The sequence below is a fragment of the Emydura macquarii genome, unplaced genomic scaffold (genome assembly GCF_026122565.2).
Source record: "Emydura macquarii macquarii isolate MOO-44397 ecotype Brisbane River unplaced genomic scaffold, CSIRO-AGI_Emac_v2 contig_450, whole genome shotgun sequence".
NCBI lineage: Eukaryota > Metazoa > Chordata > Testudines > Chelidae > Emydura > Emydura macquarii.
This window is the reverse complement of record NW_027130587.1, coordinates 6678912-6696366: the sequence shown is the minus strand read 5'-3', so window position 1 is coordinate 6696366 and position 17455 is coordinate 6678912. Positions and strand designations below refer to the sequence as shown.

Here is a 17455-nt window from a genome sequence, read left to right as displayed (position 1 = left end):
TCCTCCTTCCAGCCGGTTCTGGAGTGGGAAGAAGAAACAGAAAGCTCCTTATCTCTTTCAGCAGCTAACGGGGAGTGAAGATTCAAATCCATAAAATATGGAAGATGGTGTCTCCGAAGCAGGGTCCAGGGTAGAAGCACCAGTGCCTTTTCCCTTGCCAGCCGCTGGCAATGCCAGAATTCTCTTACCAGGTCATTTCTCTTGAACCTCACTGGTCAGTGTCCCATCTTGCTTAACTGGTTGACTCTGCTTAATGGGGCTAGTCCTCCATCTAACAGGTGCCTGCTACCTGGGTTTGTTTTTTTCCCAAGCCCAGCAGCATTGCTGAGCTAGTGACTTGCTGCTAAAACCGCAGGTGAGTCCTGGTGGTTTGGTTTTAGAGTTCTAGGCAGCTATGTTTTCGTTAGGAAGAGGAATCACTGAGGCTGGATGTTACAGTTGTTCATAAGAACACAGCAGCCCTTGTGTTTACTGAACATTGTTTAACTTGTTTTAAAGACAAGCTTGGGAGGGGGAGAGAGACTCTCTGAATCAGAGTTTTAGAAATAAAACAGTTGACTTAAGACACATCCATTGATAGTTTTCTCACGCAAGGAGACGCCGCACAGATATTCCACTTGCTGTAGGAGCAAAATGTGTCTGGAGTGTGATGGGATTATTTTTAATGTGCTAATAAGCAAGCCGTCATCAGTTATTTAAAGGATCTTAGAGTGGAAGGCATCTAGTTACTGCTGCAGGAATCTGGTGGCAGGTACTGTCTGCTTTGGATAATTCAGGGTTGCAGTGCAGAATTGCTCATTCTGAAACACTGGTAGTGCTTTAAATCATAAAAGCTTAAAAATCTAGGAATAGTGGTTGGAGTATACTGGGTGAAATTTCCTTACTTGTCAAAAGTGGTGAAATGTGATGATAAAGTACCACTTAAATGCTTCACATATGGTGATTAAACCAGTCTGCAAAATTTCACTCATCCATCTAGCTGGCTCAGTAACCTTTTAAAACAGGGGAGTAAAGTGTCATAATTTCCCCTGTACGTACCCCTGTTGCACCAAATTTTTGGCAAGGAGAATTTTGTTCTTGGGCTTGTAAATTTTCCATTGGATTAACTAGTGCGGCATGTGGAGCACACACCACCCATTTGTTACGGTTTAGTGAGAATGGATTTTGCAAAATATTAGATGATTGGCAGTTACCACAGACTTCAGTGCTTCAGAGAATAAGTTTACAGCCTTTGAGATCAGCAGTGAATTCCTCCTCTGACCCCACCATGTACATTACTGCACAGTGTCCATGGTGCATTTTATGGGGTGGTTTGTTGGGGTTTTTTTTTTTTTTTTTTATTACTACTTCTGCAGCATTCTGCATTCACTGTTCCTGGCGGAATATATAATTCAGACTGAAATACATAACTAAGAGGAGATTAGACTGTGATGGAAGGGATTCTCCCGTTGGTGTAAGTAATCCGCCTCCCTGAGAGGTGATAGCCAAGTCGATGTAAGACTTCTTCCAATCGCTATCTACACCAAGGGTGAAGTCAACTTAATGACGTTGCTCAGCTGTGTGGATTTTTCACACGCCTGAGCAGCACAGCTGGGTTGACCTAACTTTTTAGTGAAGATGTGGCCTGAGAGGCCCTTAAGATACTGGACTGCGACCGAGGGTATGTCTACACTAGGAACTCTGCAGCTTACTACACTTCCTGCAGTGACGGAAGAATTCTTCCGTTGACCTAGTGGTGTCTACACCAGGGCTTAGGTCAGCCCAACTACGTCACTTGGGTGGGATTTTTTCACACCCGAATGACATAGCTCAATTGATCTCACTTTAGCATAGATCAGTCCTCCGGAGATCTGGCTTTAATTCCTGGCTCTGCTACAGACTCCTCTCTGTATGACCTTGGGCAAGTCACCTAAGCTCTTCAGGGCAGAGACTGTGTCTTCCTGGGCATATATTCAGCACCTAGCCCAATGGACCCCTGATCTCTGTTGGGGCCTCTAGGCCTACTGTAGCTGAGAAGAGAAGAGAATGGCTGAAAGCCTCACGAACCTGTTAGGGACAGCTGCTCCTGGGGCTTCTTTCTTGTAGGAGATGAGGTCTCCGCTGATATTGAACTGGGATGGGGGATGCCTGGTTTCTGGGGGCCCAGTTGCAGTTATCAAGGTTGCATTCTTAAAAGGGGAACATGATTGCAAATATGATAAACCCAGGTCTCAGAAAGAGCGTTTCTGCGTTGCTGCTCTGATACATGGGTAAAACTGCCCATACAATTTGCCTTCTCCCAACATATGTTAGATATCAACAAAATAACTCTGAATTTCCTGACTAATGCAATTTTAAGGTTAAGATTTTCATTGCACAAACGTAGCTTATTTTTCTTGTGATTTTATATATAAAAAGGGGGGAAGAAAACACAGGGTCTGATACTCCACAGCTTTCCATCTGTCATGGTTTCCACACCTGCCAAGCTGGTAGCAAACATTCAAAATTGGTGGAAATTCTACATCTATGCTACATTTGCCACAGCTATAGGTGTAAAGCAAAATCCTTTGTATTTTGATTTGCTGAAAAACTGCACCCTCAGACTTAACTGTAGCATCACTGCTAATACTAATGTACAGGGAGTGTAGTCTAGTGGTTCCCGTATGATCCTGGGTCGAAATGGCCTGACTAGTGGGTTCTATTCTCTGGACTGCCACTAACTTTCTAATTCAGGGGAGCTTTGAGGCATAATTGGTTAATTATTGTCTGCAAAATGCTTGGAGGGCCTGAGATGAAATGGTGTTGTGGCAGTGTGAAGTGTTCTGACTTCTGCAGTGCCACAGTAAATTGCAAATGCTGCGGTAACTCGGTCCTGACTTGACACTAAATAAAAATCCAGACATTGAGTAGCTCTTAATTGCTGACTTTAGGGGCTTTCTCCCATCTCTGTGTTTGTGTGATACCTTTTAACTTGCTTCAAATGTCTCCTACCGGTGCCATCCTCTTAAAACGTGCAGAACTGGAAAACGCTGTCTGTCCTTGTGTCAGAAACTGGTGCCTGAGTGAGTCTGTGCCGCATAACAAGTAACCATATGTAAAATACAAACTGAGATTTGGACTGTGCCTTCATCTTTTGAACACTGTACGGTGACTCTGATACCCTTGTAGAGGGCTGTAATCCCATGTGCTGTCTGCTAACTGCACAGTGGCTAAAACTCCCTTTTCCTACACTGTTTGGGCTGGTGATTTGGGGAACTGTTGTCTTGTCTCCCGTGTAGTGCCCACACCACATCTGATTGGTCAACCTGAGAATAATGGTGGTGTTGCTGGGGGTTAGCCCATCACTTGCCATTTAAAATGATTAGACGGCTTACGCTTTATTGGGAAAGATAGAGGCATGGTGTATATCCTGGCATCTTAGCCTGACTGCTCTTTATTTTAGCCTGTAAGGGAAATGGTCAGATTTGGGAATCCCCAATGCATCTCCGTTACTGCAGTGAGTGTGCAGTTAGTATTTGAAAAGGAGACTTTGAATGTTTGTGCTGAATTGATATGCACATTCGTGTGAGAGAGAAACAAACAAAGCTGGCAGAAAACCACAGCATTGGCATTACGAACCGTTGTTGTTCCTTTTCTTCCTCCCACATGAACTAATAATGAGCATTTCTACCTCATTTACTCCTGTGGATGGATATGTGTGTATATCCTCTTTGGATGAATTTGTTTGGGGTGGGAGGAGGGTGTGAATATTTTGTTCCTGGTTTCTAATAATGGGTTTGGCTGGGGAATTTATAAGACCCAGAATGGGATATAAAGTTTTTCATCTGGTCATGGGATCTAACCCAGCTCACTTGCAAATTTCATTTCAGATATCTCAGGGGTGCAGTGTGGTGGGAAGGGATATGTGCGTTCTAGAAACATCATTGTCTAATGGATAAAGCCCCGGGTTGGGAACTAGGAACTCCTGGGTATTCTGAGAAAAGGTGGTTTTTCTGAGTATAATTTTCTTGAGCCTCAGTTTTCCCACTTGTAAAATGGGGAGAATGACATATTTACTTCCCTCCCAAGGCTGTCACGAGCCACAACTAAATAATGGGCCTAACCCCACTCCTAGGGAGGTCAATGGCAAAACTCCTTCTGACTCCACTGGGAACAAAGTTATACTGCTTGTTTGTCAAGTGCCACATGAAACGTTTGGTGGTGTAGGCGGGAAGAGAACTTGAGCATGGCTGGACTCTGTCCCATGGGCTGAAACTGTTAGAACCAAACGCCCTATAGGGATTGCTCCTGTGCATGTGGTTGATCTCTCTTGCCCCCTAGAAACATCCAGTTTAAAATGTAGGAACTCCCAGATCAGATCAGGCCAATGGTCCATCTAGTCCAGTATCCTGTCTCTGACACTAGCCAGGACCAGCTACCTCAAAGGAGGGGGGGAAAAATCATGGAGGAGGCAGTTATGATACATGCGGCCCAAAAGGACAGTCGCTCCCTGATCCTCTTCAGCTAGAGGCTGGTCTGTGCCCTGAATATAAGGGCTTATATCTCTTCCAAAATTCTTGGGTTATGTATGAAAACGTTCTCCAAAAAAAACCCTTTATTTAATTTCGCAGAGTGGAAAACAAGCAAATGTTGTTGGAAACTTTTTTGCGGCACATATTTTTCCCAGTTCCAGTAGATTGCACGCTGTTCAGGGCAAGGACAGCATTGTGGGTGTGCTGTAACTGTAGTTGTATTTGTATGCATTTACATGTACCCAACGCACGTTTCTAAGCGTCTACTTAAATAAAAATAAATAGCATTGGCTCATAGACATCTTACATACATATAGGTTTTTCTGGTCTCTCTCCCCTGCCCACCTCTTGGGTTGCCAGCGCCTTCACTTGGACATAGAAAAAAATAGTAGCCTACATTTTTTAAAGTGATTAGTAATTTTAGGTGCCTCAGTTCTTGGGCTGTCTGCCTGAGGCACCTTGAAAAGAGCTGGATTCTTTGGAAGTGCTCAGCACTCGCCCTCTGAAAACCAGGCCTGTAATGATGGGCACCCCGATTCACTCGTCATGTTTGAAAGCTTAGGCTGGTGTTCTTAAGTAGACTCCCTAGCTAAATTCTGACACATTTGGACTCCTTGAGTTACTTATGCATTGTATTCGTGCCCTCTATGTATCTCCTTTCAGCCAAACTCTGACCTTTAGGGAAATATTAACTGTAAAGAGAGGAGAGCAAGTAGTTTCTCAGTGCACCTGAAAGGAAATGGCTTGTGGGTGATAATTTGAGTCTTATAAATATACTTCAGTGAGTTTTGTTTTCTTTCCCAGCAGAATTTTTTCCCGTGCCTCTTAAAGTGTCACTATATAAATAAAAAGGAAAGGCCCCCTAAGGCAGCCCACTCACACAGCAGATTATCCCTCCCTAAATTCCTCTTAATTTCAGTAGGCTGCCACGGGCCGTTGTTCTGCAAGCAGCTTTTAATATCTGTCCAGCCTTCAGGTCCATAGCTTGACATTTCTCAGGGGCCTGCTCTTTGACAATAGATCATCTTGGCTCAGGGCTATAAAACTATAGTGAAGGGCTGGTAATTTCCAGTCCATTGTGGTGCTGTCATTCACCATCCCAGGTGTGTGATGAGTTTCACGTCTGAGCACCAGCAAGTTTCAGATGTCCATGATTGTCCCTTTTGCAGAGCTATAGAATCAAAGCTCCATTTTTATGTACAAATAAATGGTAAGAACAAGGACTGGTATTTGTATTTCTCTCTAATGAAGAGGGTGCTGCAGTTGTATAGGTCTCTCTCATGCTATAATTTGAGACCTGCTGAATCTGATCAGTTTTCTTTCTTTCACTTACTTCAGGATGCTTTAATTTCTTGACCTTTTCAAAGACAGTGAAGCATTGATGTTACAAGGCTTGATTTATTGATAGCCACAATTCATACATTGTCGGTACGCAGTCTGCCTGGTGCAGGAATTTGGATGTAAAGTAGACAGGGAGGAATGTGGGCCTGGAGATTAAAACCACCCCTGACTATACTATAATCCTCGTTGCAATAGGTAACCTCTTAACTCATCATGCCTCTCGCGCTGATGCAGAAGGAGAACTTGTTGCAATGCCAAACTGAAGTCTTTCGAGTAAGAATATGATTCTCTGAAAAGAGGAAAGTCACCACTTGCAATTAGCATCTGAGAAGATGAACGGGTGCAAGGGGGTTGTGAGGCACCTTCGAAAACTGCAGCCATTACAATTCTACCTGCCTGTGGGGCAGGTTCCATTGGAACAGGCCGAACCCCTGTTTTAAAAACAACAGAAATATAACTGAACCTTTCCTCCCGGCCGCAGAGGTGGGATTTTTAAGGTTCTAGGGCTACAGGAGTGACTCATCTCCAGGGAACATAGCAACCATGATAACAGGAGTGGAGACACACAGTGTGGAACCAGGCTTTTCACTTATGCACAATAACTCTTAGTTGGGTTATTTAAAAGGAAATTGCAGAAGAGGTCACTAGATTTATGTTGATTTAACCAGAGTTACAGATTCTTTCCACCATGTTCCAGGCAGGCACTAACTATCACATACTTCTTATAACTGAGGGGCAGCTATGGCTTACGAGACCAATTATGGCATGTCTTGCTGCATGCACCGAGTGTAGTGGAGAGTTGCCTTCTTGCAGCTATAAGAGAATAGGTGACTCCAAGAGTAAAGGAAAGGCCATAACTCCAGGGCCTCAGTCAGGGACATAAACCTTAATCCATCATCTCTCCTTTTGCTATTTCAATAACGCTTGCCCAGGCAACTCATCTTGATTGCAGCAGGATGCAAGGCAAGACAATGGCCTCTTTAAACTGCATCTCAGGCCTGTCGATTAACTCAAGGATGCCCTCTTGCTATTGTATTTTATTTTGTAAAATGGTGATCTAGTGGAAAGCCCCAGTGAGGGCAGCAGGGACAGGTTTGCGTTGCAGAAGAGCTCAAGTAATGATTGGGTGGGACCATCATAGAGCAGAAACAGGAGCATCAAACGTGACTAATAATTGTGGGTGCGTGACTTGAGAGACCTGATTCTCAGTAAGTGCTGAGCATCCGCCCTCCAAATATCAGGCCTCTCTGAAGTGTCTCAAAATCCCTAGTCACTTGAGAACCTGGGCTGTCGTCACTGTTTATGCCTCCCAAACTCCTGTTTTGTGATTTCTTTATTCCTTGCCATTGTAACTTTGGATGTTCTTATTGCCCATAGTAAGTCTCTGGGGTATCTTGTGTCCGTGAGTTCCATCAGCTATGGCAATGGCATGAAGGCAGATTGGGGCCCCTCTCTTTGCGGAGTTAAGGTGTAGCACGTGGTTACAAAATGGAGGCTTTTCTTTGTGTCAGCAAAAGGGGTTAAACAAAAGAGAGGTGAGGAAAAGCCTGTAAGGAGCCTCCCTCCAGGATATGAGCCTCTTAGTTCAGAGGGAGTCTGGGAGCATCAAAGTCCACTTCGGAGTTAACTGGGCTCCAGTACAAGTCTCTGTTCTTTTCCCCTTCAGCAGAGGGTTCTGCATCCTCCTCCTGCCTGGGCAGGGGCCATGTAGCTTGGCAGCCTGCTCTCCAGCTGCCCCCAGCCGAGTGGAGCTGCCTTTTTTCCACTCCTCTCATCCTGTCATGATGCCCCGGAGCAGGGGGTTTGGGCCACCCCAGCCCAAAGCAGCTCCGTAACCCTTTCCATGCTAGTGCGAGGTTTATCTACCCCCTCACACACCCCGATTGAAATTAGCCCTTTGTGACCGTATCTGTGGACAGCAATACGGTGTTTCTAGCTGTGAACAGAATTCACTTTCTCTCTTTCTTCCTGACATTTTGTTGTCAGGGAAGTGTCCCCTTTAAATCCCACAGCATATTTACGCTAATTATTGGAGTAGTGTCCTCGTGTGTTTCTTTTGTTTTCTTTGTGCATCGCCTGTACCGAAGTGAGGACTTACAATAGAATCTCTGGACTAGAGAAGGTCACGTGAGAAGGCTGCAAATTCCCATTGGTTTTCTATTGGATACTCCTCTTCATGGTCCTATTAACATGTAGGTTTAATGAGTGCGTTTTACTCCAGGGCAAGGCTGCGTCTGCTTTGAGCTGCAATTTCCAGCGGAGGCTTCCTTTTGAAATGGAGCATTTGCTGGGCTGCCAGGTCCAATCTTGTAGGTTTTGTGTGTAATGCATTTGCCAACAGAGCTAGAGTGCAATACAAGGTAAAAGGACACAGAAGGTTGCTTATAGATTTATAGAGACCATATACACTGCACTGCCATTGAAGGTTGATTCTGAAATAACAGTGATCTCTCCACCTGTTTGACTCCCGTTTTAAATGCATCCATTCTACCGAATAATTCCAGTGTGTTGTTCAGGTGCCTTGTGTCAAAGAATGACTCTGAAAGGGAGAGTCAGTGTTCTGGGGCAAAGCATTAACTGTGCTGGTGAAATACGGACTATCCCCATGCCCATCTTTAGCTGGGGGGGGGTTCAATGGTCTGTAGCTAGTTGCTAATGCCGTCCACAAAAAGAACTGAGTTTCACATGTTCTTCTCTTTTCCTTCCATTCCAGGCACAGGCGTGTATGCTTCTCCAGAAGGCCCTGCAGAATCGGGATTTGAAGCTCTCCATGACAGAGGAAGAGTGGGAGGAGCTGATCAGAGAGAGCACCCATCAGATCACAGAGGTAATGAGAACCAGCAGGTTAAACGTGGGTAGTGCCTACTTGGATGCCTTTCTACACCTGTGCCGCATGGACTTATAGGGCCAAATTCAGATGTGATATAATTGCTTTGGCTCCATTAAATTGACTTCAGTGCAGTTGCACCCACTTACACTTGATCTGAATCTGGGCCCCTTAGTACCTATGAGTGCCTTCGCTGGTGTTCATGCCACATGAACTCCTGCATGTTGTAGGATGTTGCCATTTTGTTTGACTTATAACAGGTCTCGGATACTTGGCTTTAGGTCTGATACAAGTGGGTGTGGGTCCAAGTGGGAGAGGCTAAGCATGAGGAATAAACTTGCATGGTCATTTTAGGCATTTTAGATTCAAAACACTAATAACATTTTGCATGTACCTTTTGCTGAAGAATCTCAAGGGACATCACAGATATTAATTTAGCTTTGCAAAACCTCCGAAAGTTGGACCTGTTTTACAGCTAGATAAACCTGTAGGCAAAAGAGGTCAAGTGACTTGACTTGCGTAAGGTCATAGGTGGAATCAAGGTTTAGAACCCAGGTTTAGAACCCTGGCATAGCCCCTGGACCATGCTCACTGCTAATGGCAGATGGATTTTTGCTGAAAGGGACCCTAAAATCATTTGTTCTAAAAATATAACGATGCAAAGATTGCAGCCCAGCTAAAGCAAAAGGATGCTGAGTCCAGGCTGCTTCTGGTGCTTTAGGAGTGAGTGTTCTGAAACTATGCAAGAGGTGGTCTCAAGGAACAAATAGGGCTTAATTTCTGAGACTCCTATCGGTTAGGGTCTTACCTGTATTATCATCTTTCTAAGTGTAGCTTTCATTCTTCACACCTTTTTAAATTGGTTATGGTGGCTTTAAGTTTTTATAGCAGGAAGCAGTGTTATAATGTTGGCAACAGATTGAATGGCTCTAAGTTTTTCTTCTTTGAGTAGGAACAAGAATTCCAAGCAAATCTGTTTTAAGAAACTCAGAGATGACATTTGCAGTACTCTTGAGAAAGGGAGTCTTGGGTTTCAGTGGAATGTATTTTATTTAATGAGTACATCAACAACATGATGGGTGGGATCAGATCAACTATTTTCCTCCGCAAACCCCCAGCTTCTGTTTCTCCATGTCTTTCTCTAGTCGGCAGGCCCTGTTCAATACCTGAAGGGCTCACAAGAGGTCCCTTGGTCACATTAGTGATACACACTGAATTTTATGATGTCTCCATATCATTCAGTTGAGGAAGAGTTGCATTCTTGCAACTGATCCGATGTTATAGCAAGCTGGAGTAGCAACATGAGCTATTGGTGAGCTGAATGATTCTTCATCCTTTTCCATGTCTGTGGATGTGTGTGCTTTAACAAAAGTCGCCACAAAGTGGCTTATGTAGATGAGGATTTTCAAGCAACCCTAAAGGAATTAAACTCCTGAATCCCACTGAATGTCAATGATATTTGGGTGCCTACTCCCCTTTGACTGAAAAATCCCAGTTGTAGGGTCTGAATCTCCACTGCCACGCACCAATTTTATACCAGTATAACTCCTTTGAAATCTGTGCAGCTATGCAGGTGTAGAACTGAGATAAAGCAATGCAGAACTAGCCTCATAAAATGCTGGTTAAGTGCTGCGGGTGGTGGTTGTTATGAATGTGCCTCTGGAACACATTCACTGTGTATAATTCATAATTCATTGTAAAATTTGTTTGCCTGTTTCCAGTTTATTTTTCAAAAAATCTGAAAAGCGATATAGTTCATTGCGAGCTTGAATCTGGTGCCGGAAAACTGTTTCCAAAGTTACAAACACAGTAACCGACCTTACTGCAGAGAGAGCCCCAGGTGTTTTGTGGTGTTATTGCACAGAGTAACACACAGTGCCTGACTTATAGCACTGGAAATGTGCGGTGGCTTGGTAGTCCAGTGTAAAAAACTCTTATCTTGTGTGCAAGTAGGCAGAGGTTCAAATCCTGGCTAATCTCCAGGAGGAAAAGGCACATGAAAGATCCAGTGGTTAGAAGCCAAAGCTGGACAAATTCGGACTATGAATAAGGCACACATTTTTAAGTGATGTTAATTAACCATTGAGGAGTTCCTCAGTCTCTATGATCTGCTCAGCCCATGATCCCTCTGCAAACTGCCCGTGAGGGTGCCGTCCCGTGCCAGCTGTGTCTGCCTTCTGCGATGTGCCTACTGGGAACAGGACTGAGAGCAGTAACCCTTTACACACGGGCAGCTGTGAGATGGTGGCAGGACTCGCTCGCTACCAGCGGGAGGTTGGATTTAGACGGGAAAGGCTCTGTATTCTCCAGATGTCCTGGGCCCACCCCCTTGAGCCATCTAGTCCCCAAAGAGGTGAAGATGTTCGTGCACAGTCTGTACCCCCAGGGTCTGAAAAGCTGGAGTGTTTCACTGGCTCTTTGCTAATGCGTGCGTCGGCTGTTTAAACAGCGGCACGGCTCACCAGGGAGCTGTAACCAGGAGGGTTCGGTTCGGCTCCGGCAGCTGTCAGTCAGGTTTGCCTGCCGGATTCAGTTTGCTGCAGCAGGGCAAGGGCTGCAGGAGAGGAGGAGAAGCCATCTTCTGTGTTTTGCTTTCCCTCTTGTCTTGCCTCGGCTATCGGGTTACGTGCTTCGCTTCCTATTGGAGATCCGCTTTGGGATTAGCGGGCTTGTGAGGGCCCTGGATGGCAGTGCACGCTGGAGCCAGGAAGGGAGCCATGTGAGAGACCTGCATCCGTGGATCCTTGAAATATCTGTGTGTCCCTGTGCGAAACACAAAGGCAAAAGAGGGGGGAATTGGTTGCTGGGGAACCTTAGATGGTGAGACAGCTGCTTGAAATAGCAGCCCTGGCAGTTGCAGTGCTCTGCCTCATGTTGATATAAGCTCACTTGACCTTACTTGTTCCCGAACTGTTTACGCACTCTTGTAAAACATACACAACACAACCTTTTGGGCTTTGTGTTCACCCTCTCCCCGGCCCTTGTGGCTGTGCCTCCCTGATAGTAGGATGGCAGATACATCAGAGAGGATTTGATCTTGCACAAACTATGTTTCCTGTGTGTGCTCCACTTCCCTCTCCCTCCCCCCCATGCTGCAAGGGAATCCCCTAGCTGGAGCTTTTTTAAAGTTGCCTTGATTTGGGGACCTAGAGAACATGATGGAGGTGCCAGTGAAAAAGGAATAACAATTTTTGCCTCTCTAATAGCTCCATTCACCTGAGGCTCCCAAAGTGCCTTCTCTATGTTTATTATTAGTAATAATAATAGTACCTCTTCTTACGTAGCGCTTTTCATCAGTGGATCCTTTATAGAAGGAGGGTTCAGCCATCACATTGTTGATGTAATCACTAAATAAAAAACATTTCACTGAAACCCAAGGCGTGAAGTGACTTGCTCAAGGTCATGCAGGGGGCCAGTGGCAGAGTCAGAAATAGAACCCAGGTCACCTGAGTCCCAGTCCAGTGCTCTCTCCACTTGGCAACACTGCCCCCAATTAAACCTCACAACAGCACTGTGTGTTAGAGAAAGTAGCATTATCCCCGTTTTGCACATGGAGAAACGAAGGAACCATGTGTTCAGATCAATTACTCAGGGTCACGCAGTAAGTCCCGTGTCGGAACCTAGGGCTCATGACTTCCCAGCCAGGAGATCCCACCACCCTCGTGATGTAGCTGGGGTTGTGTATGCATTGTCTTTGTGATTTATTGGCCAAATTGGTAGCTGATGTCGCTATGTTGTAAAGATCTCATGTCAGATGCAGCTGCTTTGAATTCCAACTTTCAGCTTAGCAGAGCTACATGATCATTCTCACCTTGATGCTTTCCCTCGCCCTCTTATTTGTAGAGCTCAGTTTTCTGTTTAACATCCTTCTCTGCTGTTGTCCTGCCTTCAAAGCAGTCTCAGAGCCAGTGACCCATTGATAAAGTTTGGTTAGGAACCAATGTAATTCAAGGCCTTGGACAGACTGTTTCAGTACATTTGTGAGATACCCCTTACCAGAGACTGCACCGGCTTTTCTGTGGCCGAGTCTCTGATGCTGTATGAGCCAAGCCCACTTTAACTCTTACATGGGGTGCTGCGACTGGGGTTGTGAGTAGGCGTGGAGAGTGGAAAGTCAGAGGGAATTGGAGAGGGGTTATGAGAAGCATCACTGGAAAATTGGTATGTGTTTGTTACTGAGCAATTGTGGGAAACCTGTTTGTGAAGGTCAGTCTTTTCTTGGCTTGTAAACTATGGTTTGCTGGTTGGTTTTTGGTTCTTTGTTTTGACCTGCCTTCTCCTGTAGGTACATCCTGGGAAGGTGTGGATTATTTTTTTTCATTTCCTGTCTGTGTCGCATCCTGTACAAAGGGAAGGGTCAGCAGGCAGTGCTTGAATTGGTTGTGTTGAAACCATTCCTGTACTCAACCCATCCCTGGGCTGAGAACTGTGGGCAGCAATTGATAGCACATCAGACCGTTACCCTGGAATGAAAGCTCTGGCTATCGCTGGTACCTGAGGTGTTCGAGGAAAGTGCAGAGAGCCAGTGGAGAGAGAGGGAGAGCCCCTCTATCCCAGGACTGATCATTGTAGGCTTTGTCTGCATGGGAAAGTCTGTTTTTTTTTCTATATAAGCCGAGACGTGATTTTAATGTTGATCTAGTTATACCATTATTACACCCCAGTTGGACACTCTCTTATTCTGGTACTAGAGTGGCTTTTTATGTTGATTAGGAAGAGGTTTAAGCTAAACTGGGAAAAGCCAATAGTGGAATAAGAGCTTTACATGGAGGAGAAGGGAGGTTATACTGGTATAACTGGTAAAACTTTCCTGTGTAGACCAGCTCTTGGTCTCCACAGTGCATATGTGTGTGGGTGTCTTACTTTGCATGGCAGTGAAAATCACCAAGTCTTTTTAAAAAAAAATCCATCCACGCTGTGTACACTGACGATACCCTGAGCCAGTGAGTCTCTGTGTGTGTGTGTGTGTGTGTGTGTGTGTGTGTGTGTGTGTGTGTGTGTGTGTGTGTGTGTGTGTGTGTGTGTGTGTCTAGGCAGCAGCTTGTGTCAGCGTGGCCACGCTCACCATAAACTAGCTAGCTAGCTCACTGAATTGTCGTGAAGATGCAGCTGTACTTTTAAAGTGCTGTATGCACACTAAGTATTGCTGTGAAAGCGTTCAGTCACGTTTATTACATCCCCTGCATTCTGGCTGTCCTACATGTTTGTCTTTGTCAGTGTTTTTATATAGCCTTAAAAAACCCCATGGCTTTACACTCAGAAAAAAATTAAAAATTTTGGGGTGAACTTGTTAAGTCCGCCAAAATGAAGATTACATAGAAGAATGCAGAGTCCACCAGTGATCCCCTTTCGAGTGGGATCTGCTTGGTCTCTCATGCAGCCAGGGACAAAAGAAGAGCTGATTAGCTTCTTTCTCCACTCATTAACAACCACATCCCCACTAACACTGGTCCTTTCCAAGCTAAGTAATTCTGCCTACCATCCCTGCCTGCACCTCCTATTTCCTGCACTGTCAGCTGCATGCTTGTAACGGGGCAGCACGGAATTCACCTGCCTGTCTCTGCAACCTCCATAAATGCACAGGAGGGGAAATCAATTTTGAGGTTTGAGGCTGATTTCTCAGCAGCTAATCATTCTGGGGAGGAGATAATGTGCTGCCACCTCTGTAGTGTTGGTGGTAGCTGCCGTTCGGTCGGGGAGTGTGGTTTGATAGCCTTTCCTTATTGTACAAATGGAGAAAAGCCCTCACATTCAGTTTGGGGGAGGGGAAGCTTGCACAGATGCTACCTGTTCTGTGGATAAACAGAGATCTTCTGTCTTCAGGCATTTCATAGAATCATAGAATATTAGAGTTGGAAGGGACCTCAGGAGGTCATCTAGTCCAACCCCCTGCTCAAAGCAGGACTAACCTCAACTATATCATCCCAACCAGGGCTTTGTCAAGCCTCAGCTTAAAAACCTCTAAGGATGGAGATTCCACCACCTCCCTAGGTAACCCATTCCAGTGCTTCACCACCCTCCTAGTAAAAAACTTTTTCCTAATGTCCAACCTAGACCTCCCGCCCTGCAACTTGAGATCGTTGCTCCTTGTTCTGTCATCTGCCACCACCGAGAACAGCCTAGCCCCATCCTCCCTGGAACCCCCTTTCAGGTAGTTAAAGGCCGCTATCAAATCCCCCCTCACTCTTCTCTTTTGCAGACTAAACAAGCCCAGTTCCCTCAGCCTCTCCTCATAAGTCCTGTGCTCCAGCCCCCTAATCATTTTGGTTGTCCTCCACTGCACTCTCTCTAACTTCTCCACATCCTTGTTGTAGTGGGGGGCCCAAAACTGGACACAATATTCTAAATGCGGCCTCACCAACGCCGAATAATCACTTCCCGTGACCTGCTGGCAATGCCCCTCCTAATGCAGCCCAATATGCCATTAGCCTTCTTGACAACCAGGGCACACTGCTGACTCATATCCAGCTTTTTATCCACTGTTACCCCCAGGTCCTTTTCTGCAGAGTTGCTGCCCAGCTCGTCGGTCCCCAGTCTATAGCTGTGCATGGGATTCTTCCTTCCTAAGTGGAGGACTCTGCACTTGTCCTTGTTGAACCTCATCAGATTTCTTTTGGCCCAATCCTCCAGTTTGTTTAGGTCACTCTGTATCCTATCCCTACCCTCCAGGGTATCTACCACTCCCCCCAGCTTAGTGTCGTCCGCAAACTTGCTGAGGGTGCAATCTACCCCATCCTCCAGATCATTAATAAAGATGTTGAACAAAACCGGCCCCAGGACCGACCCCTGGGGCACTCCGCTTGTGACCGGTTGCCAGCTAGACATGGAGCCATTGATCACTACTCGTTGAGCCCTATGCTCTAGCCAGTTCTCTATCCATTTTATAGTCCATTCATCCAACCCATACTTCTTTAACTTGCTGATTTGTAACCTTTTGCTCTTGCTAAAATTAAATGATGGAGCAAACTGTAGTTAGTAGTTGCCAAAGATTATGAATGCAGGAGAGCAGGGGCTTGGTGGAGCAGTAGAAAGTGTTGTGCTTTAGTATGCCTGACATTGTGGGGTGGGGCCTGGCTCAGCTCTTGCAAGAGTAGTGAAATCCGTCGGGGAGGTAGTGGTTAGGCTACGGCTGTGCCACAGGTTCCCTAGGTGACCTTAATCAAGTCACTTAGCCTCTCTGTGCCTCAGTTCCCCATCTGTAAAATGAGGATAGTAGCACTTCCTTCCGCTCAGGGGTGTCATGAGGATAAAAACGTGAGATTGTGAGTTGCTTAGATAGTACGGTAATAGGTCCCATCAAAGTACCTAAGATTGAATGCTCTGGGTTTTTTATTAGGCTGTTGATCTTTTTTTTCCCCCCCTTTCTTGGCTCTAACGAGAGGAATCTTTTCTACTTGGAAATCTCTGTTTGATAATGAGAGCTGAGGGAGTGAACTTCTCTCTAAACATTACACTGGACTTCCTGTGAGATGAAAAGCTCACTGAGCTGTTTGCTGCTGCTGCTGGAAAATAACATTTAAAGCAAAGTTGGAGTGTACCAGGGGATGTAAGGCAGCGCAGAGCAGACACTTGGCATGGTACTCCGGCACGAATCTGCACATCCATCCATCAGCAGCCAGGTAGGGAAGGGTGGGGATAGCGCGGTGTGTGGAAAGAATGCAGCTTGGCTGTGGGTTTTGTTTGACTGACTGGAAGACCCACCCGGTGATTGTTAAGTCAGGCTGCCTCTGGGAGGGGAAGGGCTGTTTGTTTTATATAATGAAACATGCCGGAGGATGTGGCAGAGAGAGAATTTTGAACGGGTGCCAGGGCCCGCAGCTAGGAAATGTGTCCTCCTCTCGCAGGGATGGAATGCCCCTCTGGGATGCCGTCATGTTTTTCATCAGCCTCGGCTTGAGGCTTTCATCAGCTTGAGGCTGCAGAGCTACCCCCGGTGATGTGAAAAGGCTTTGAGGAGTGTTGAACACCTAGGGCCTGGTACACTGCCATGGTGTCTTCCCGCTGGGTTCCCTGAAAGGAAGGCGATCTCTCAGGTTAGGGTACTCCCGTGGACTCTGGATCGATTCCCTGCTCTGCCACCTTGGGCTTGGACTTTGCCTCAGTAAAATACCTGTGGCACAGCCGTGGCTGTCCAGGGTCAGCAGGGCTCAGGCTGTGGGGCTAAAAATCACAGGGTAAGCCCTGCAAAGGGGGGGAGGGTCTCAGAGCCTGGGCTCTAGCCTGAGCCCAAACGTCTGCTTCGGTGGAGCCCTGCACAGGTGCAGGGATCCAGCAGCACAAAGCGGCAGGATCGGGTCCCCGGTCTGTATTTTGTTCTGTTTTTAAAGGTCAGATTACGGTGACTGCACCTGATCTAAGTTACCAGGATGGTGCCTGCGAATCAGGTAGCTGCATGCAGGCGGCGTATCTGTCTTGCCTGCGTGTTTAGTTACTAGCTGTGCACCTACAGCCATGGGAGTTGTGTCTGCAGAATGGGCATGCAGTGTGTGCCAGCTTGGCTCCAAGAGTTATACAAAACATGGGAGTGAGCCTGACCTTTTTTTTTAGAGGGAAGCTGAGGGCATTTCCCCTCTGCACTCCCTTCCCTTCTGAAGTTTCCGGGCTACAAATGTGTAATAATTTCCTAGCCTGGGACTATAGTTCTCCTTTCCTGTGTATGTATATTTCTCCATCTCCCTGCTCTATGCTTTGTGTTATCACTTCCACAGATGCTACATGTACTATTTTCTGTCAGTTGTACTCGCATGGCCCCCCCCCCCGCTGTAGTATCTAAGCACCTCACAGTCTACAGTATCCT

General features: G+C 46.0%; 1 protein-coding gene across 2 annotated transcripts in view; it reads left to right on the top strand.

Moving 5' to 3' along the window:
- MYBBP1A (MYB binding protein 1a) overlaps positions 1 to 17455 on the top strand; it is a 74630-nt gene that overhangs the window by 46149 nt on the left and 11026 nt on the right. For both annotated transcript variants that reach the window (XM_067537882.1, XM_067537881.1), the window contains exon 24: positions 8545 to 8658. In XM_067537882.1, the coding sequence (XP_067393983.1) occupies positions 8545 to 8658 (114 nt within the window). The remainder of the gene's footprint in view (positions 1 to 8544; positions 8659 to 17455) is intronic.